This window comes from Puccinia triticina, chromosome 16A (genome assembly GCF_026914185.1).
Source record: "Puccinia triticina chromosome 16A, complete sequence".
Classification (NCBI taxonomy): Eukaryota; Fungi; Basidiomycota; class Pucciniomycetes; order Pucciniales; family Pucciniaceae; genus Puccinia; species Puccinia triticina.
Genome location: NC_070573.1, coordinates 2,541,759 through 2,561,073, shown reverse-complemented (window position 1 = coordinate 2,561,073; position 19,315 = coordinate 2,541,759). Strand labels below are relative to the sequence as shown.

The 19,315-nt window shown below is 45.3% G+C and overlaps 1 protein-coding gene across 1 annotated transcript in view; it reads right to left on the bottom strand.

The window, feature by feature from the left end:
* The window catches only part of PtA15_16A246 (uncharacterized protein), a gene marked incomplete at both ends in the record, with an annotated part of 60,813 nt that extends 42,287 nt beyond the window's left edge, over window positions 1-18,526 (bottom strand). The window contains one exon of the mRNA XM_053163918.1: window positions 18,493-18,526. Coding sequence (XP_053027895.1) covers window positions 18,493-18,526 — 34 coding nt within the window. The remainder of the gene's footprint in view (window positions 1-18,492) is intronic.
* Window positions 18,527-19,315: the final 789 nt, after the last annotated feature.

The following is a 19,315-nucleotide window of genomic DNA, read 5'->3' as shown; positions in this document are numbered from 1 at the left end:
CAAGAACCACCGCCACGCCGTTGTCTCTGATTGCATGGAATTCACCCAGGTAATCTCAGTAATTAAACAACACTCAAGTTCAACTCATACGCCCGAAGAACCCATCTGGAAAAACCTCTCAGCATACATTGTTAAGATATTCTCCCCTGTCTTCCGCCTGCCGAACAGAATCTCCCACATGGAAAAGACCCCAACCCAACATGAGATTGCTCAGGCCATTACTCTTGATTTTCTCAGTCATTGGGCAGAATGCCAGCCCACTTCACCTTTCCTTATTCCCCATGCTTCCCGTCATATAGAAGACAGTTGATTTTTTAAACTTGTACATATACATCAGTACATACGCTGAAGTTTATTGCTGTCTGGCCTCTTCTCACTCAAACTGTTCTTCTCGTCTTTTATTCCCTTTGTGATTTGGTCTTTTATATCTCAAATTCAGCTTCCCAGATACCAAGCCTGTACTAGTCAACTGTTGTTCCTAGCCACAATTGTTTATAAGTAATTCATCTTGCCCTGATGCGCTTAAGATTAAAAATTGCCATCGTTCTGCTGATTTCTGAAATGAAGTCTCTCCAATGCTCTCCCTTACATCTGTTTGTGCGTTTTGCAAACCGTGGAATGTGTAACACTTCCAAACACCAAGCAGATTCTTGCCTCAGACAATGGGTATTCATCAACGAAACCTCAGTGACCATAGTAGTCTTCCTTCCATGCATCACTTGCGGTTTCTAGTCATTGGCGCATGGGATATCTTTTCATTTGATAACGGTTTTAATTAATTTCTCCTTTAGGACATAAGTTATATATATGTAGTAATCTTTGAGAAAAATCAAACTAAATGCCAATCGTCACGTTTGGCGGCGGTGAAATTTCTTGGTGGATTTTCTTTGTATAGTGCGGGGTGCCTTCCAATCCTTTGCTTCGAGTTTGTATCTCTTTTTTGGATCACTCCTCAAGCCGTATCGAGTTACCTCTGATCGAGAAAGTTTCACTATACACTCAACCTAATATGATATACACCCAGACCACGAGTCAGTGCTTATTGTTAGAGTCAATCTTGATTATATGGAGTATCACATACACCAACAGAAACAAATCCGTAGCGGACACTGGGAACTCGAGCTGCGTTGCCACTAAATCTAATACAATCTCCGTGTTTGAGGTCTTGAAAGTTTTTGAGCGCCTCGGAATTGAGTGAACACAAATTGATTCGACCTGAGTGGGACTGCGCAGGAACAAGGTCAGCAATTTGATGGGGCACACTCAAGCAAATGTTCATGGGCATTTTAGAGAACTGCTATATTTAGTGTTCAGTCTAGAGGTAAATCCCATACCTGCTTGATGGTATTATCCACAATTTCAAGATGAGAGACCCTCTCGTGAATCGGATGCCAGTGGACCTGCACAACTCGAGCCATACCAAAGACCTGGGCATTTTCGTATTGATATAGGTCGGGGAGTTCTCCATGGTGAATATACCAATTAAGGTTCTCTACAGTAATCGTTGGTTGGTTGGATACAGGACACAATGATAATTTTCCACATAGGAAGATCTGGCTGAGAGTATTGTCGAAGATTGCAGGAATATCAGGATCATGAAATTTGAGCACAACATGATATTCTTGATACCCAGTGAATGATGGGGGAAGATTAAATGATGCAATAGGGGTCCCAAGGTGTATTTCATCTCCAACTTGTTGTATACTACGTGTATTTGCAAGAAGTAAATTGGCAGCAATCTCAATCATTATGATTGTCTAATAGTTTGGAAATACGGCAGGCTGAGTTATGACTGGCAATCGAGGAATTCTAGGGAGGGGTGGGACAAGAAGAGGCACCTAGCATTCAATCCCGCCTTTTAATGGCGATACTCATCTATCCCAAAGTGTTGGAGGGCAAGCAACTTTTGTTTTGGCCTTCCACCCACAAAGGCAAATGACTTGTTCCCTTTCCTTCCCTGCATTATCTCATCTCAGGAATAAAGGATTTTATGTATCAATTTTGAAATGTACAAGTCAATGTGCCTCTTTGTTCTACTGTGTTAATTGGTGCAATTTGAAAATTGCTACAAAGTGTGTTCTCCACGGCAGGCATTTTGGTTTGGATTTGTTTGTCTTTATGTGTAAGATATCCTTTGTCAGGCCTTCCTGTTAACCGTTTTATTTGGATAATACATAACATATTTGTGTGATTAACCTTTGTGATAGTTTCTTGCATACGTACAATGCAGTGTTGACTGCCATGTACGCGCGTACATGATTGTGACCCATTTCACGAAATCCCTTCCACCACCAAAATATCCATGTGCACGACGGACTGCAAAGTCTATTTCTACAATGTGTAATACATAAAAACAACAATACCACCACCCATGCCCCCAAGGTCTTCTCCACCCAATTACCCAAAGGCTAACGTAACAAGAAAACTCTTTCTTGGAACCTCAAAAGGGAATCCTCAATTTGGAAGTTCCATCATAGAAATCTGCCTCATTTTCTGACGAGGACTTCATTCCTCTTGTGTAAAGCATGTTTTCTGGCAAGGAAAACTGGACAACATTGTAAATGGTAACTTACTGCTTGTAATCCAATTGTCCTCAAATGAGAAAATGTTTGCAGATAAAAAATTCCCCAGCATACCAGGCAAGTCAAGAAAACTTGTAATTGAGTAACATCTGCATAACAACCAATGGCAACCAGCACAAATTGAATCTTCTTAGTAGCGGTTGTGTGAGTCTAATCTAAAACGCCAATTTGGTCTCTCCCGGAGGTTGTGATTATGCCCTGTATTCCTGGGTAGTTCGTTTATATCAAAGACCTGTTGGAAGATTACTGCAGTCAGTTTCCGGAGGGCTCAATCAAAATCTCTCATGATTCCCGCTCAGCTAGCCTTAAATTTTACACACACCTGGATAGTTAATAAGCTGGTACAATCCCCTGGAACAATTGATCCCTTCATCTCGATCTGATCTCCCACCCTGAACCTGGCCAGGTTAAGGTTATTCAGTTGTGGATCACCTACCAGACGCATTGGCGTGGGCTGATTGGCCATGAAATATGCAAAAGGATCAACAGTTGGTTTCCCGCACACATAGCTTAGAGTAGGGAAATGACAAACATTCAATTCGCTGGCATCTACAGCAATCAGAAATCCATGATCTGATTCGTTCCCACCGGGCAAAAAGTCACTTGTGATTGCCACTCTGCCCCCCACATGCATTCTCTCCGTTGCATCCGGTTCCCCCAGGTGGATACATAGCAATCCAGAATGCGGAATCCAATTGCCGTTGTCGGATGTAATAGTTGGGAATGGTATATTTTGTGTAAGGATCAGAGTTCCTGAAAGCAGAATTTGTGTGGTGGATGGCAGAATAACTTCTGGTCTGGGTGTATTACAGAGATTTATATTATAACGTCTCATTTGTTGTGGGTAAATTCTAGCTTGGGAGTTACGTGAGAAGATGACACTATTAATACTAATCATATCACCATGAATGCTTCGTGGGGTATTTGTGTCTAAGAAGCAATTTGCAAAAATTTTCATCATTGTGTGTATAATTCGTTGTAGGTGAATATCAGGAAACAAAGGACTGGCTGGCAAGAAATTCCTTTTATGGTTGTGCTGACATGGTGATATACATCAGGGCCTTCCAGTTTTTGGGTAGTACATCAAATTTATCTTGGCAGCAGAAATAGCTGATATTACACCTGAGTCATCTTCGGAGTCATTATTCTGTTTTACCACTTGAAGATATCCCACCGCCGGAGCTTAATCCTACCATTCTCCGCCCCTATGATTGCTGCCCGTTTAATCATCACACATAATTAGATCAGAAGATCATTCAGAGTTGGATCTTGTTTGAATCTCCATACAAACTTGACTTCCCTGCCAGTGCATCTTTCGATGTCCACCATCATGTACGCACGTACATGATGGGGATGCTTCTTGTTTCCTCTATCCCCAGTTATGTAAAGAATCATGCATGCGCAGACTGAATCATGGGAATACATATGCCCACATGATACAACCTCAGTTCCAGAGGGGAAATAGAATTTTGTACAACTCACTTGAATACAGATTTCATTTCTGCCTTCGCTTGCCCGTACATGACAATGTACTGAGCAAATTGTTTCCTTGCATGTGCCTCCCTGCTATTGAATCTGTTATATAAACATTTCATTTCATAGATATGTATGTAGTCTATTCAAGTGAATTCTAACTTTGTGATCCTTTCAGCGTGATTTCATAGCCAGCAAACTCTGAACAATTGATACACTATACTTTCCAAGATTTGTCACATCAGGCAAATTTTGTATTTGCATGTTCCTCGTGAGAGAGATGTCAAAAAATCACCTCACATGTTTAAGTTCTCAACATGATTTTGTCTGGGTCTGTTTGGGTCCAGATTGGACCTCACCATCATATCCCCTGCTCAAATTGACGTGTACCCAAATAGCAAATCACAGTTGATTACTCAACATGCTGCCTGATATTCATAACGTCATCCAGTTCCCACTTCCCATTTGTTCATTCAAAGGCTTTTCATGTCATTTGGATGTACAAAGCCTCATATGAGGATCCTAACCATCTAGATTCCGAAATTTCTACTCAACTGGACCACATCTCCCTGATCTCCCACTGGCATCTTTCTGATGAACTGTTGTGAAATATTCATGAGGCAAGGGCTTGTTTTGTCATTTTATCATTGAGGACCGTTGAGTACTACATATATGTATTTCCAGTCTGATGTGCTGTTTTATTTTCAATTGGTAGGGTTTTTTGATCTTCTTGTCTGCTCGCTCGCTCTTTGAATTCGTTGCTTACAGCATCACTCTCCCACCGCGCGCCCCTCATTTCAAATGCTTGATCTAGACCCGCTGCTCCTTCCGGTGAGTGCCTCGCACCTGTTTGTACCTCAGCTAACGAACGATCCGAACCTCGTTTTTGAATGTGAGTGTTGCTCTCTAGAGCAAAGAACTCATTCTTCTGTAATCTTCTCCTGGAATCGCTCAACAACCCCTGCCTGCAGTTTTCAGAACCTCTACAACTTGCCTATCAACCCTGATCACTCGTCTGCATCTGTTGTTCAACCCCCACCTCGATCGTTTCATTGCGCGAGCGCTCATCCACCCATCAACCCAGGAGTATCCTGTATCATCCATGGAGCTAACGGATATTGGTTTCAGCAAAGATCAATCAGGAGCGGGCGTAAGAACACCTTTCCCTTCATCTATCATACAGCGTTGATTCGATAACAGCGCTGATATCCTCTTAAATGACCCATTCTGATCGTTTGCTCCAGGAGAACGATTCGGCTCTTGAACAGGACAGTTCCCCTGCAAGCCCACCTCGGTTTCCTGGAGCTTTTGCACTTCGGGATCAACCCCATTGCCCGATTCCACTTATTTCGGCCTGCCAATCTGTAACAGGTGCAATCAATGCCCCAGCTCATCTCTTAGTCCACTTTACCGATTGGTGGTCACATCATCCCCTTGTGTACTCCTATCCCACCCGCCAGAGAATCATGTCGACTTCCTTTCCCCTACAGCCCCCATTTCCTCGGACGAGAAGCGGCTCAACGGTGTACTTCCCCCTCATCAATCCCCCAACCATCTTTTCCTTTGGCGGATCGTTCGATGGTGCCTTACAAGGCAATCTATACTCATTCAGCATTGATCCTGCCGTCTCAACACCAAACTTAACCGCAAAACTTTTCGCCACGCGAGGTCCCGCCCCAACTCCTTGATCTGAACCACTTTTAGCTGCAGCAGATGGTCATCTGTTCCTCTGGGGTGGCATGACAGAAGAACCAGGTCGTGCCGAGCAAGATACACGCATCTATTCCCTCTCGCTATCAACTAGTTCCTGGAGTCGATACACAGTCTCAGGACCCTTTCCAGCTGCGATGTTTGGATCAACAACAACGATATTTGAAGGATTCTTTTACGTTTACGCCGGGACTGACATGAATGGATTGGCTCACGATTGCCTTTGGCGAATTGACATCAACCATTGCAAGCTTGTCTCTCTTTCTGGCCTCTACATGATCTCAAAGCTGAGAGCGTCTTCTATTTCAATGTATATCTCTCCAGTGACCTCCAACTCGCTATGGGAGAATGTTTCATACCCCCGTAGCCCAGCAGCGCGAACAGGCCATTCGGCCATTGTATATGCTCGCTCATGGATCGTTTTTGGTGGTTCGAACGGCAAAAACGTTTTCAACGATATATGGACGTTCGATTTTGGTAAAAAGGAGTGGACATCTGTAGCTTGTTCGGGATCTCTTCCCCCTCCACGCCAACAGCACTCAGCACTTTGACTTGGCGAGAAAATGTTTGTTTTTGGCGGAGTAGATGGCCAAACTTCGAAACTGTGCGACATGTGGGCCTTGGACCTCCTGAGTGAGTATCTCTTCTGCTTATTGGTCCAATTGTGCCTTGCTTGCCCTGCACCTGAACACGAGCTTCTTTGTCATATGTAGGTTATGCTTGGTATGAGGTCGCTTGCGAAGGAGGTGCAGAAATGATGACTATTGGCCAACTCACAGCGGCGTGGGATGAAACGATTTACTTATTGGGTAGCAACACTACCACTGCCGGCCTGCCCCTTCGTCATTCGCTCTACCACACGCTTGACTGCTCGAAAATAACTTCATCATCCACACCATCCCGGGATTTCCAGCTAGTATTCGGGGATGTCTGCGAAACTGTTGTGGCGCTGCCACATGAACTGTACCCAAAAAACGATCTACCGTGAGTTTTCCTCTGATAGATTCCCTCAATCCTCATGGCTCCCCAAGAATTGGTGTTTTGTAGAGTTAGTGCAGTAGGCGTGCATATCATCCGTGCCACGGCTAATTCTACAAGGCACTGATTCTTGGGGAAGCCGTTGGACCAGGGAGGTCCTGGTGTTATGTACGAGTAGTGCGGTCGGCGTGCACATCAACCGTGCCACAGCTACTCCTATGTACACCACACCTCTTCTGCATTACCACCAAGCGGTGCTCAAGATTATTTGGACCGGCTATTCTCGTCGTATCTCCCTTCTTGTAGTGAATTGTGTAATGTTTTTTTGGCTGATATAAACTCTTCATTTGTTTATTCAGCCCAGGCAAACGCTCACGAATGGGCAAGGACGCTAAGCGATTTGCGTGAGAAAAGGCAAAAAGAGAAGCACCTGTTTGTATCCCCGGCCAGCACGACAACATACACCACCGTACCGTGCCACCTTCTCGTCAACACAATCCGTGCCCTGATGAAGTCATTACAACTGACCAAACAATCAGAGAACATTACGTATCCCTGACGCATGGCGTTTGCATCGTTGCGCCAAACAACCTTCCTCTGTTCTGCATGGCAGCTTGGTATCCATTCGAAACAATGGCGGCCAGCGAGAAAAAAGGTTGGGAAAAATTTGTCCTTCACCTCCTTAGCCGAATCGACTATGTTTCCGAAATCAACACCAACGGGCCCCAAATTCGTGGATCTTTATGGGGCGATGGCTGGCGGAAATGTTCAAGGAACACTGAACACTTTGGACGGTTTTGCTCCGTGGAGTTTTTGCGGAAACAGATGAAGCTCCTGAAATTTGACCCAGAGGACCAGAAAGCCCGACTCCTTGAAGCTGGACAGTGGATCTCTGACAAATTGAGAAGCTTTGCGCCTGGCGTCCACGACTTGAATCAAAAGCTGCTCATCACTAATCAGTACCCTTCGATGAATCACACGGAGTATGGCGAACCCTATACATCGGCCGACTTCTCCTCTTTCCTGACCTTTACCATGTACGACTTTTACAATCATCCGCACACCAATAACAATGTGAACGACTGGACGCTTGTTGGTTGGATTCCGATCTTCAACCCAAAAAACTCGGATAATCCTCAGATCTTGGCCGATGAAATGTTTGACATGGAGGGGGATCAGTTCTCCTTTCGTGATTTTCAAGTCTGTCTAGACTTGAACAAAACCCTTGGTGTTACACTGTGCGTATTCAGATCTCAAGACTACCGCCATCAAACTCTGCCTGGCTGTTCCCCTTCTGGAATGTATACCAGAATTGGATTTTCTTGTCAGATAAACAGGAGAATGGCTAATTCTATTACCGCTTATATCAATGGCTTATATAAAAAAGATTTAGACATTGGTGGCTTGCAGAATCAAATTGACAATGCAAACGCTCCTCCAAAGAAAAGAAATAAATAGTTGTTTTCCAAATCTTTTTACAATTAGTTTTAAATGAAATGTCATGATTTCCTCTTTTTTTTATGTTCCTTAATTTCCAAACTCTTCATCCAACCCATGTCTTGAAGTGATCTGTCTTCAATCCAATTCAAGTTTCCTTCTCAAATGTCCCAAACAGTGCTTTGATCCACATCAATTTGTGACAATGTATCTCATCAGTTGTGAAAGTCAATTTCTGACGAATGAATGGTTTGGATGAATGTGGAATATTAAGTTTTTGATGAAGAACCAGTCAAGTTTCTTTCTCAACAGAATCAATATACCACGCTGAAAATAGTCAAAGTGCTCATGCGGTGTGCTTAAACATTTGTGAAAGTAACTGAGATTAAGATTTCTGGTTCAAATTGACCAAACATATGTGCATTTATGTATGAGTTTTGTCACTTTCTTTCCTTTGGACAATTTGAAACATCACAAGCATTTCTCACTGCATTTTGTATTTGAGGATGAAATCATATATCACAAACCATTCCAACAACTCCCTCAATCCCTTGGCTTTATACTGCAATTGTAATCTGATAAACAATAAATCTTTGTGGAGATTAATTGGGCTTTATTTAAGCCATTCAGAGCTGTAATCAATTTAGACAAGGTGTTTTTAGCACTTGTTTCACTGTAGTTAATCCATGGATAATTCTATGCAAGAATGACTGTGTAACAACGTGAAAATGGAATTATCAAAAATTGGATCAATTCAACATGCCATGAACAACAGCTGGCATCATTGAAATTTAGTACTTCAGCAAGATAAGGTTATTTAGTTGTACATTGAAGCCACTAAGCATTAGCATTAACTATTATTTCTAGGTGCAAGTTGAATGGTTTGTTTGTGCTCAACTGCAAGAAACAACATATCCTTTTCAGAAACATTTGTCACTTCCCGCTGGTGCAATAAACAAATGGCCACAAATAATTCAATTATACTTACAGGAAACTGATTTGATATGTTCCAGTTCATTTACAACTGATTTGAATTTGAGTTCTGGGTTATATTTCAAGATGAGTTATGGATGATTCCCAAATTAGTTTGAATTCAGTTATGAATTACTTATTGATACTGTCTGGAAGAGTTCAGGGTGAGCTGTGCATCAGTTCTGAATAATTTTCCCCTGTGACAAGAAGACTTTTGGGATGAGTTCCAGACCACTTATGGATGATCTTCCTCACTATATACATCACTGCTTAAGCTATATTTACTAAAGGCCTCCAGCACAGTTATGGAAAAAAATTCACGTAGGGCACTCCCTGGAGAGTGGGAACATATCTCCCCTGGTGGGATTTCCAAAGGAGTTTCAGTTGGTTGGGTATTGGAAGGATCCATTGTGATGACGCTGGGGACTGAAACCAAGGATGGGGACTGCAATACAACAGATGAGTGAACACGCTAGTGGTAATGATTGAGCAAGGAGGTGGGAGGGGGAGGATTGGATGAGTTTGAGAAAAGACGAGGGGATGGTGTCAAGAATGAAGAGGTGATATAGGAACGCACAGGGCAGTTTGAGCAGCGTCTGAACCGTGACTGCGGCCGACGTGGTCAAATGAGCTTGGGTGGTGTGAAAGATATGATGTGATGATTGGCAGAGCCATAAATCATCAAGGGCTGCTGGATGTTTGTGATTCCGGTCAAAAGGGAGTGTGCCAGCTGTGCGATGACGAGTACCGGAGAGTTGATGATACCATAGTGCAGCGATTTCTCGGTTCGATGATGAGAAGAGAAAAGGGAATTTGGGTGATGAGCTCAGAGGTCTGGACTTGGATGCGCAAAAAAAAAGCTGGAAAGGAAAGAAAGAGCGCTAATTAGAAGGGGTGTGCTGACCTATCACTTGGTTAAAAGGCATGAAATCACCACACATTCCAGAATGGCGTATGAATATAGCGGTGGGCAGCTATTGTTGATGCAATGCCGAAAAGACCGGGGCCATGCGGTGAAGGCGAGAAACTTGTATACATATGAGCTGGAGAAAGGTAGATTCTAAGGTATATGTGTGTACTGAGCAAACGGAAAGTGTGGGGGTGCATGGTGGTCAATGCGTCTATGGACATGAATACATGTATGTATGTATACCAGATGAGGGTTGCCCAAGCAAGGAGTGATACATAATTGGACACATGGATCCTGATGTGTGAAAGATGTAGGCAAGTTGGCGTCACAAACATCACAGACGCATGAAAGCATGTGTATTGCAATGATATGAACAACATACCCCATGTTTTCTGAATCCCATATATGCAATCTTGAATTGGGAATACATATTTATGTACATACTATGTGATGCAGACCGCGGCCAAGTCTAAGGTTCATGTAAGCAAACTATGTACGTACATGTAGATACGTACATTCCGGGCGCTCACTGACGGTGCCGAAAGAGTAATCCTGGTCGCCCCGAAGCAGAATGGGAATATTATCTGCCAAAGCCGGTCACATGCTGAGTGAGATCTAACCTATGTTCATAGTTGGAGAAGCATACAGCGCTGGGGAGCAGGTGCTGTAAGCGTGAGTGTGAGACTGACACTGGTTCAGTCAGGTTTGGTCCCTCTTGGGCAGCACATGTTAGCCCTATTGGGCTAGGTCATTGTATGTTAATCCCAAGCGCAATTTTCACCTAGTTGTGTGCGGTGAGTTGGCAGGCTGGCTTTGGGTCTCTACTGCCGCAGGATCGGAGCACATCAACCAAGCCAGTCCTAAAGTGTTACATCCCGTTGATTGGCCATTAGAGAAAAGCTGGTCAAACCAACGGGTTTGGCCGAGGCCAACATCCATATTCACATGGCAACAGAATTATATGTATGCCTGTGTGCTATCCTACCAAACAAAGGAGACGCTCAAGTCAATACTTTCCATGCTATTCTATGTACATCATGTCAGGTAGCGCCACCTGGTGGCCCGGGCTCCTAGTGTGTGCGCGTCACATATTTTGGCAGATCCTGGGACAACCGGCCAAACCCAGCTGCCTTTCAGCTGCTGACATGCTGAGATGGCCAATTGTCCAAGTCGCAGTCTGGCATACTCCGGCTGGGAGGGCCGTTTCCTGTATAATGTGGTATGAGGCGCGCTTGCACAGACAGATGAGGAAGGCAAAGGGCCGAGTCGGGGCGCAAGGCCGTATCTGTGTTTTCTAAACTCTCACGTGTTGGCCAGTGTGAATGGTCCCAAACCACCACGCACTATGGAAGGTTTGACATTGTGATGAAGTGTCTAAAAAAGCGGCAGGTGCTCGCATGCATAGCTGCTCCTGCATCAGTGTCTTGGTTTGTCTGTTTCATCCTTCATCCGCTCAGTACTTCCCTGCCGAACTAGGATAGTGAGAATCTGAGACTAAGTAGGTGGTCTGTGTTGGTTGGTGATTCTCCTGTGAACCTCTCTGTGAGCTTGCAGGAGCCACGGCTCACAATGTAGCAGCTACAATGTGATTGGGTGCCAAATATCACTAATTTACATTGTAGTTTCTTGGTGTTCCTGCCACAATATCTCAACACAGCATGGTAGTTCTTCCATGATATTGGTACAAAAATAATAAAATGCCCTCAAAGACTTACTGTGTACCTTTACTGACCACAAAACCCCCAAATGTAGCAGCTACAGTCTGATCAGTTTCCAAATATCACCACTTTGGTAATTTCTGGGTGTCTCTGCCACTATATCTCATCCCAGCGTGGGAATTCTTCTGCCATATGGTTACCAAAATGTTGAAGAGCCCCCAAAGTTTCATTATGTACCTTTGCTGACCACAAAACCCTGCGCTCCCTGCGAGATCCAAAGTTTGTTAGATTGCCAGGTTCTTGGTGTAGGATGCTGGATCTGCAGCGGCTGCACTTGCAAACCCGTGTCTGCTGATTGGCGGCCATTGAAGGAGTTCTTCAAGTGTCACAAGGCTTGGCAAACTTAGTTATGTATGTAACTTACCCAAGTCATAAGTATGTATCTAATTAAGCAGCTTCCGATCATCCAGCCGCACCAAGGCATCAGCCTCCTCGTGCAATTTTTACTCCGTCTGACCGGCATCTGTCATCATTCCATAGCCCATATGACACACAACGCAAACATCTTGGACAATCGTCCATGTGGTTCCCGGGTGGATGACCATCCCACTTGCTCAAACTGCCCCCGTCTTGACAGCTCACACCCAGTTGGACTTGGAAAATCGTCCAAGTGCTCGCTAAGCCATCCAGGGAGTTGTCTGTTCACCCTGCTCATTCCCTCCACAAACAATTCCTGATGATGTCTTATTCCACAGGCACACTTCTTTCCCACTTGGCCAATCATCCAAGTGTCCGATTGTCCCTGTTGGCCTTCACTTTTGTTACAATTGTTCGGTGTTGGGTGCAGGCATCAAGGTGCACCACAGTCAAAGGGTATCCTGCCGCGTGAGTGCAATAAACAAAGACAAAGGTGCCAATCCTGAAAAATACACAGTCCCATCTTTGCCACCCCCACCGGTTCTTCCCCAAGCTGTCCTCCACACGCTCTCCAAATTCTCATATCGGAATGAAGAACCCCGGAACCGGCCGCAAACCCCTCCATAAGGGTTTATTGCCTACAAATACCACCAACCTCCACTCACATTTGACCGCAAACGGTGTTCCTTCGAGTAATTCGGCTTTCGCGCGCTCCATCTACAACTTTACCAGAATCCTTCTCGGTGTTGGAGCAGCAAAGAGTGACCTTCCTCCTTCGCCTCCCCCAGAACAACTGACCAGTTTTCAGAAACGGTCAAACGACACATGCGCCAGTGACGCTGCCCTCACCCATTTTCGTTCGTACCTCTCAGAACACAGCTCGGCCGACCTGGAGGTGGGAGGGAGAAGCAAAGGTATTCCCGTGATCTGCCACTGTTTTTTCGTTGAAGATCTTGCCGAGGGTAACATAAATCACGCAAGTTTTGCTTGGCAACAACCCGCCGATTCCCCGTACAACGAATGGTTTTCCTTCATGATCTTGACACTTCAAGGATAATTAAATTTCCCAAAAAAAATACTCAAAGTTTGAGGTTGGGAAAATCATTGAAAAAAAATCACTCCGTACTGAAAAAAAATGCAAACTGAGCGTGCTCAGCCAAAAAAATAAAAATGTGTCAGACTGAGTAAAAAACAATGGGGCACATTTTTGGAATGATTTTTTGGACGGGCCTGCACAAGGCCCGCATGGGCCCCTAACAGGCCCGTTGGGCCCATTGAAAAAGTAGTATTTGTTTGGAATTCCAATGCTCTGCTAAAATGTGAAATGGGTCAAACTGAATAAAAAAAATGGGGGTACATTTTTGGGGAAATTTTTTGGACGGGCCTGAATGAGGCCCACATGGCCCTCACAAAGCCCACTGGGCCCATTGAAAGAGTAGCCTTGGTCAAGAATGCCTATGCTCAGCTAAGAAGCAAAAATGTGTCAACCTGAGTAAAAAACATGGGGCCACACTTTTGGGGAGGGCTTATTGACAGACCTGCATCAGGCCCGTCAGGGCCCACCCAAAGCTAGTTCGGCCAACCCAGAAGTAGTCATGGTTAAGAATGCCCATATGATGTTTCAGAACAGCACCAATTGACCACTAATCAACAGAAGATATTGAAGGGCTTCTGACATCTGTATGAAATTTGTGCACTCACAGAATGTATGTCCAGGCCCTTTCCTTTTCCTTGGAACCCTGTTGGCCCGTACAGGCCTGATGCAGGCCCGTCCAAAAAGCCTCCCCAACAATGTGCCCCTAGGGTTTTTACTCAGTCTGACACATTTTATTTCTTAGCTGAGCATATGCTTTCTTAACCAAGGCTACTCTTTCAATGGGCCCAGTGGGCTTTGTGGGGGCCATGTGGGCCTCATTCAGGCCTGTCCAAAAAATCTCCCCAAAAATGTACCCCCATGTTTTTTATTCAGTTTGACCCATTTCACATTTTAGCAGAGCATGGGAATTCCAAAAAAATACTACTTTTTCAATGGGCCCAACGGGCCTGTTAGTGGCCCATGCGGGCCTTGTGCAGGCCCGTCCAACAAATCATCCCAAAAATGTGCCCCATTATTTTTTACTCAGTCTGACACATTTTTATTTTTTTGGCTGAGCACGCTCAGTTTGCATTTTTTTTCAGCACGGAGTGATTTTTTTTCAATGATTTTCCCAACCTCAAACTTTGAGTATTTTTTTTGGGAAATTTAATTATCCTTGAAGTGTGAAGCATTGGAATTTTGTGAAAAACAACCGTCTTCTGCACAAGTATTTGATCTCACCCACCAATGATACCGTTCCTAATTCTCATATGGTTCTTCTGCGTTGGGTTAACGGCCGGCAGTCCAAACTGCGTCAAATATCTCGCAACCCCAACTGGCGTTTGGCAAAGGCTGCCCGCGAAAAACGGAGTAAAAGAAGCAAACAGGTACGCCTTCAATCCTGATTACCTCCTTCCATCCACCGGTTAAATGCTCATTTGACTTTTTTGTATGCCATGCACCCCGCATCTTTTTAGTTAACCAATCATTGTGTCAATACGTGTGTGGCTTTGTCACTCCCAGCCAGCATAGTCCAGATCTTCATGGATTCAGCTTGCACTTCTGATACCGAGGAAGACACTCAAGGGGGGCTCTTTCGCATGCACTTACCGTGGCGCTCCCAGGGTTTCACCGACTTTGCTCACAAATTAGACGAAGCCACTGTTGAACGTCTTCGCAAGCAACGCGGTGCAAGATACGTGCAGAGGGCCAAATTACTGGAATTACGACGACAAAACGCTATCAACACTTCTAAAATTCAACCAGTGCCCGTTGGGCTGCCCCGTAACTGTTATGATGCCCTATTCCTTGAATCCCGAACTAGCATAGCCCAGGAAGTTTTGCAAACTCAGAACGCCACCATCCCATTTCCTCCTCTTTGATCTTTTTGCCGATGCTGTTGATTTATCGACTCCATCATTAGCTGTATCACCTCCCTGTTGTCTTCACCCTTCTGATCAAAAGTCAACCTGTAAAATAAGTCGTTTCGGTGTCAATCCTTTCTACTAAATGTAAATAACTACAATTTCCTCACTGTGCGAGCTCCTTCTTCCTTTTTTGGACCTGCAAAAAAGACAAACAATTATCAGGGAATGCCAGGAATTAAATCACTCAGTGTTGCAGGTCACACCTCCATTATGTTCTCTTTGATGCTACCTTCTATGAAGTAACGGATTATTTGAGTTGGGCAACTTTGGCCCAGACAATACGGACAATCCGTTGCTTGATCCTCAACACTCGGATTCCAACACGGTTCCTTGAGGTTAATTCAGAGAATTTCAGTCTACACCGCGATCCCGTTCATTCAACTATAGTGGTTCCAAATGACTGACCATCAAATAAACCTTTTGTGTGCAAGTCAAATCTATGCTGACTCCACCCGCTCCAATGGTTGCTAAAAGAACTTGAACTTCTGGCACATGTCTCATGTTTGCCAAGCACTTTTTTCTCTGATTGAGTGAGCACAATCCATCGAGCTGTTCAAAACAAATCTGTTCCATCCGAAGCGCATCACCCACACTGGGAGATGGTTACTCTGTCAATCAATGTGCAAAATTTGTGTGATTGATAAGCAAAATTCAAACTCACATATTCAGGAAGGAAGTCCACTGAGAGAAAACTACTGCCTTCGCCACTTTCCCACGTTGATTGGATGCCAAGTGAAGCTTTAGGTTGGTTATCAGATGTATAATTTTTGAGCTGTCTCGCCATGTTGTTTCTTTCTGAGGTATGTCAAATAGGCTTGCATCGATCAATCTTGGGTGATTGCAATAAAGTTGCAGCATAGTCAAATGTTGAAAAAACTCCGCCAAATCCCAGGTTCCACCAGCCCTGTCGACTCCAAACTCCTCGGCAAATACATTATATCGCTTTTGATACTCATCTCGCCATGGTTGCTCTAGTTGTAGTCGTATGCGTTCATCTACCTTAGGTGGCAACTGCAGAATGTCACTTTTCAATCTCCTTAACAAAACTGTGGCAACAAGCCGTCGAACCAGCTCAATTGCTTGTGGCAATTTCTGTCGGATGTTAGGCTTGATGAACGTCTTCCAGATGTCCTCCCTTGACCAAGGGTCCACGCATAGAAAATGTAGCAAGGTGTAAAGGTCGCTCAACTGATTTTGTAATGGGGTTCAAGTTAAGCATAGCTTTCGACGGCTCTTTACTGCAAGAATAGCCTGGCTTTGCCTTGTTGAAGTGTCGCGAATCAAGCTAATTCAAAAATGTGTGCTCCTTAGTGATCCAAAAAGACTGACTAAAAGATTATGACGGATTAACTCACTGCGCCTCATCCAAAATAATGCGAAACCACATTCCTTCAAACAGTGCATCAGACTCCGATTCATACTGACTTGATACCGTGTCGTAAGTAGCAAGAACAATATCGTGGGCCCAAAGCATTGGCCCCGTCAACTTCTTTCGGGCTTCTCCGTGGTACACAACATATGTGACAAGATTCAAGTCGAGGTGCTTCTTAATCACTGACTCCCAATTACCAAGTGTTGATAATGGAAAAATCACCAATGTTGCCTTTGCAAGCTTCTCGTTTGGATTAGCAAAGGCTTCCGCCGCATCCTGCGAGGTTCTAATCAGTGCGAGGGCCGTTAAAGTCTTCCCAAGTCCCATATCGTCTGCCAAGATCGACCCCTGAGTGCTGTGATTAGCAGGCCGGGTTTTCCCTATATGAACTATATCATTGAACAATCTCCGGAGCCACTCGCAAGTCAAAGAATTCCACAAATCGGACAGAATGACTGATTCCGGGGATTCTAGCTTCAGAATGAAGTCTAGCGCTTCTCTTTGGTGTGGTAAGAGTGATGTCTTGCAGCCAAGAATTCTTGTCACCGCCGCGCGACCTTGTTCGACATTGAGGTGCGTAGAATGTGGTATTCCACCACATTTTTCGGCACAGTAGCCCTTGACCGCTTCAATCTTCAGATTGCTTTTGCGAAATATTCGTATGATCTCTGCAGAGTGACCAGAATGACAGAATAGCATTATGACGACTTTCAAATTAGGAGCCGGTGTGGGAGTAGCGACGAGGGTAGTGTCCATCAAAACAATTGGGTCCAATGTGTTGTCGGGTGTTGGGTCATGCGGATTTTGATTCAGAAAACTGTGCAGCTCCTTTGACACATAACCGATAGGTCCTCTGAGCAACTGTCTCACGACGCCGGAGAGAGGTTCGGCAACATAACCTGCTTGTGCTGCTGGCCAGGTAAAAACACTGACATTTTCGTGTCCTTTTTGAATAGAGATGGCAAACGGGTACCCGCGCGGCGGTACCCGGCACCCGCCGGCGGGTACTCATCAGGGTCGCGGGTACCGCTGCCGCGGGTGCCAAGTACGGGTACGGATGTTGGTTTTTGTGTGATTTTTAGGCGGGTACCCGGGTACCGCCGCTTGATACCTGCCAATACTGCTACCTATTTTCCGCTGTGTATGTCCCCGACCCCCTTCTGGACTTGTCTCCTGCAAGTCCTGTGTGATATCCTCGGCTGCAGCGCCACCAGCTCGCCCACCAGCCCGCCAAGAGGGATTCCTCTCGGCGAGCAGGTATACACACACCAGCTCGCCGAGAGTTCGGAGAGCTGGTGTACACACACCAGCTTGCCGAGAGGTCGGAGAGCTGGTGTACACACAACAGCTCGCCGAGAGGTCGGAGAGCTGGTGTACACACAACAGCTCGCCGAGAGGTCGGAGAGCTGGTGTACACACAACAGCTCCGAGAGTTCGGAAAGCTGGTGTACACACACCATGACCGGCTCGCCGAGAGGGATTCCTCTTGGCGAGCACCGGTATACATACACCAGCTCGCCGAGAGGGATTCCTCTTGGCGAGCACTGGTATACACACACCAGCTCGCCGAGAGGGATTCCTCTCGGCGAGCAGGTATACACCCACCAGCTCGCCGAGAGGAATGCCTCTCGGCGAGCTGGTGTGTGTATACCAGTGCTCGCCGAGAAGCAGGTATAAATCCTCTCTCGGCGGCAGGTATACTGATACCAGCTCGCAGAAGCCCCCTCTTGGCGAGCAGGCACATATCTACAAAAAACAACTTGGCGGGTACCGCCGGTACCCGCCAGAAAGACCCGGGTACCGCCGCCGCGGGTGCCAAGTACGGGTACGGGTATCTGTTTTGGGCCAAAAAAGCAGGCGGTACCCGGACACGCGGCGGGTACCCGGGTACCGATTGCCATCTCTATTTTTGAAGAAGCGCACGTGTACGACTTGAGTATTTGATTGATTCCCGCAGGCCTTCAACCATGATACAATTACCGCATATGGTTCCAAGGCATTCGATGTTTTGCATTTGGTCCCGGGTTTCGTTCTCTGGGTTCATTTCAGAAAAATGTTGCACAACAGCCAATTGAGTGCTCAATAGATAATCGAAATGAGGAATGGCAGGACAGGAGACCGTACGCCGGCAGTATTGGATTTATTGTCAGCCTCACAGTTGCGCCCACCCTTTGGTTGCAATGTTGCTCCAGATATCCCGTCAAGCTTGTGGATTTGCGCCGAAGTCACCTGCAGCTGTTCTCCCACTTGGTGATTGATCTTCCAGCTCAGGAATAGTTTTGTGTGTCAGCAAATACCCAAAATCTGGATGCAGTCAGCAATTCAGGTCCCAAAAAAGGCACTTCAAATTTTAGGTAGGTAAACATACACATATCCACGAAAATCACTGTGCGGTAGCAAGTATTTCACTGCTCTATGTATGTAGGTCTATGTAGGTAGTTCTACGTTAGCGATCTCTCCCATAGATGTGAGCTTTCCGATTGCATGAATTTTCTTGAGAAGTTTTACAGTCAAGTTAGACTAACTTGCTTTGCTTTTACTGTAAAGGCACCCATCTTTCTTTTTGCAACTTCAACTGGAGAACTTCACGTATATCGGAAGCTCTTGCACCACAAGATCTGTCCAAAACATGCTCTTCCGAGGTTCCACACAGTAACCTCATCCTCAGAGGTAGCCAAGGGTCTTCACGCTGTTATCCCATCAGCTTCTATGTAACATCCTTTGTTGCCCACCAGATTACTCATCCACCCATGCAGCACCCACAAACTCAATAAATCTGGACACGCAGTGCTTCATTCCTTGC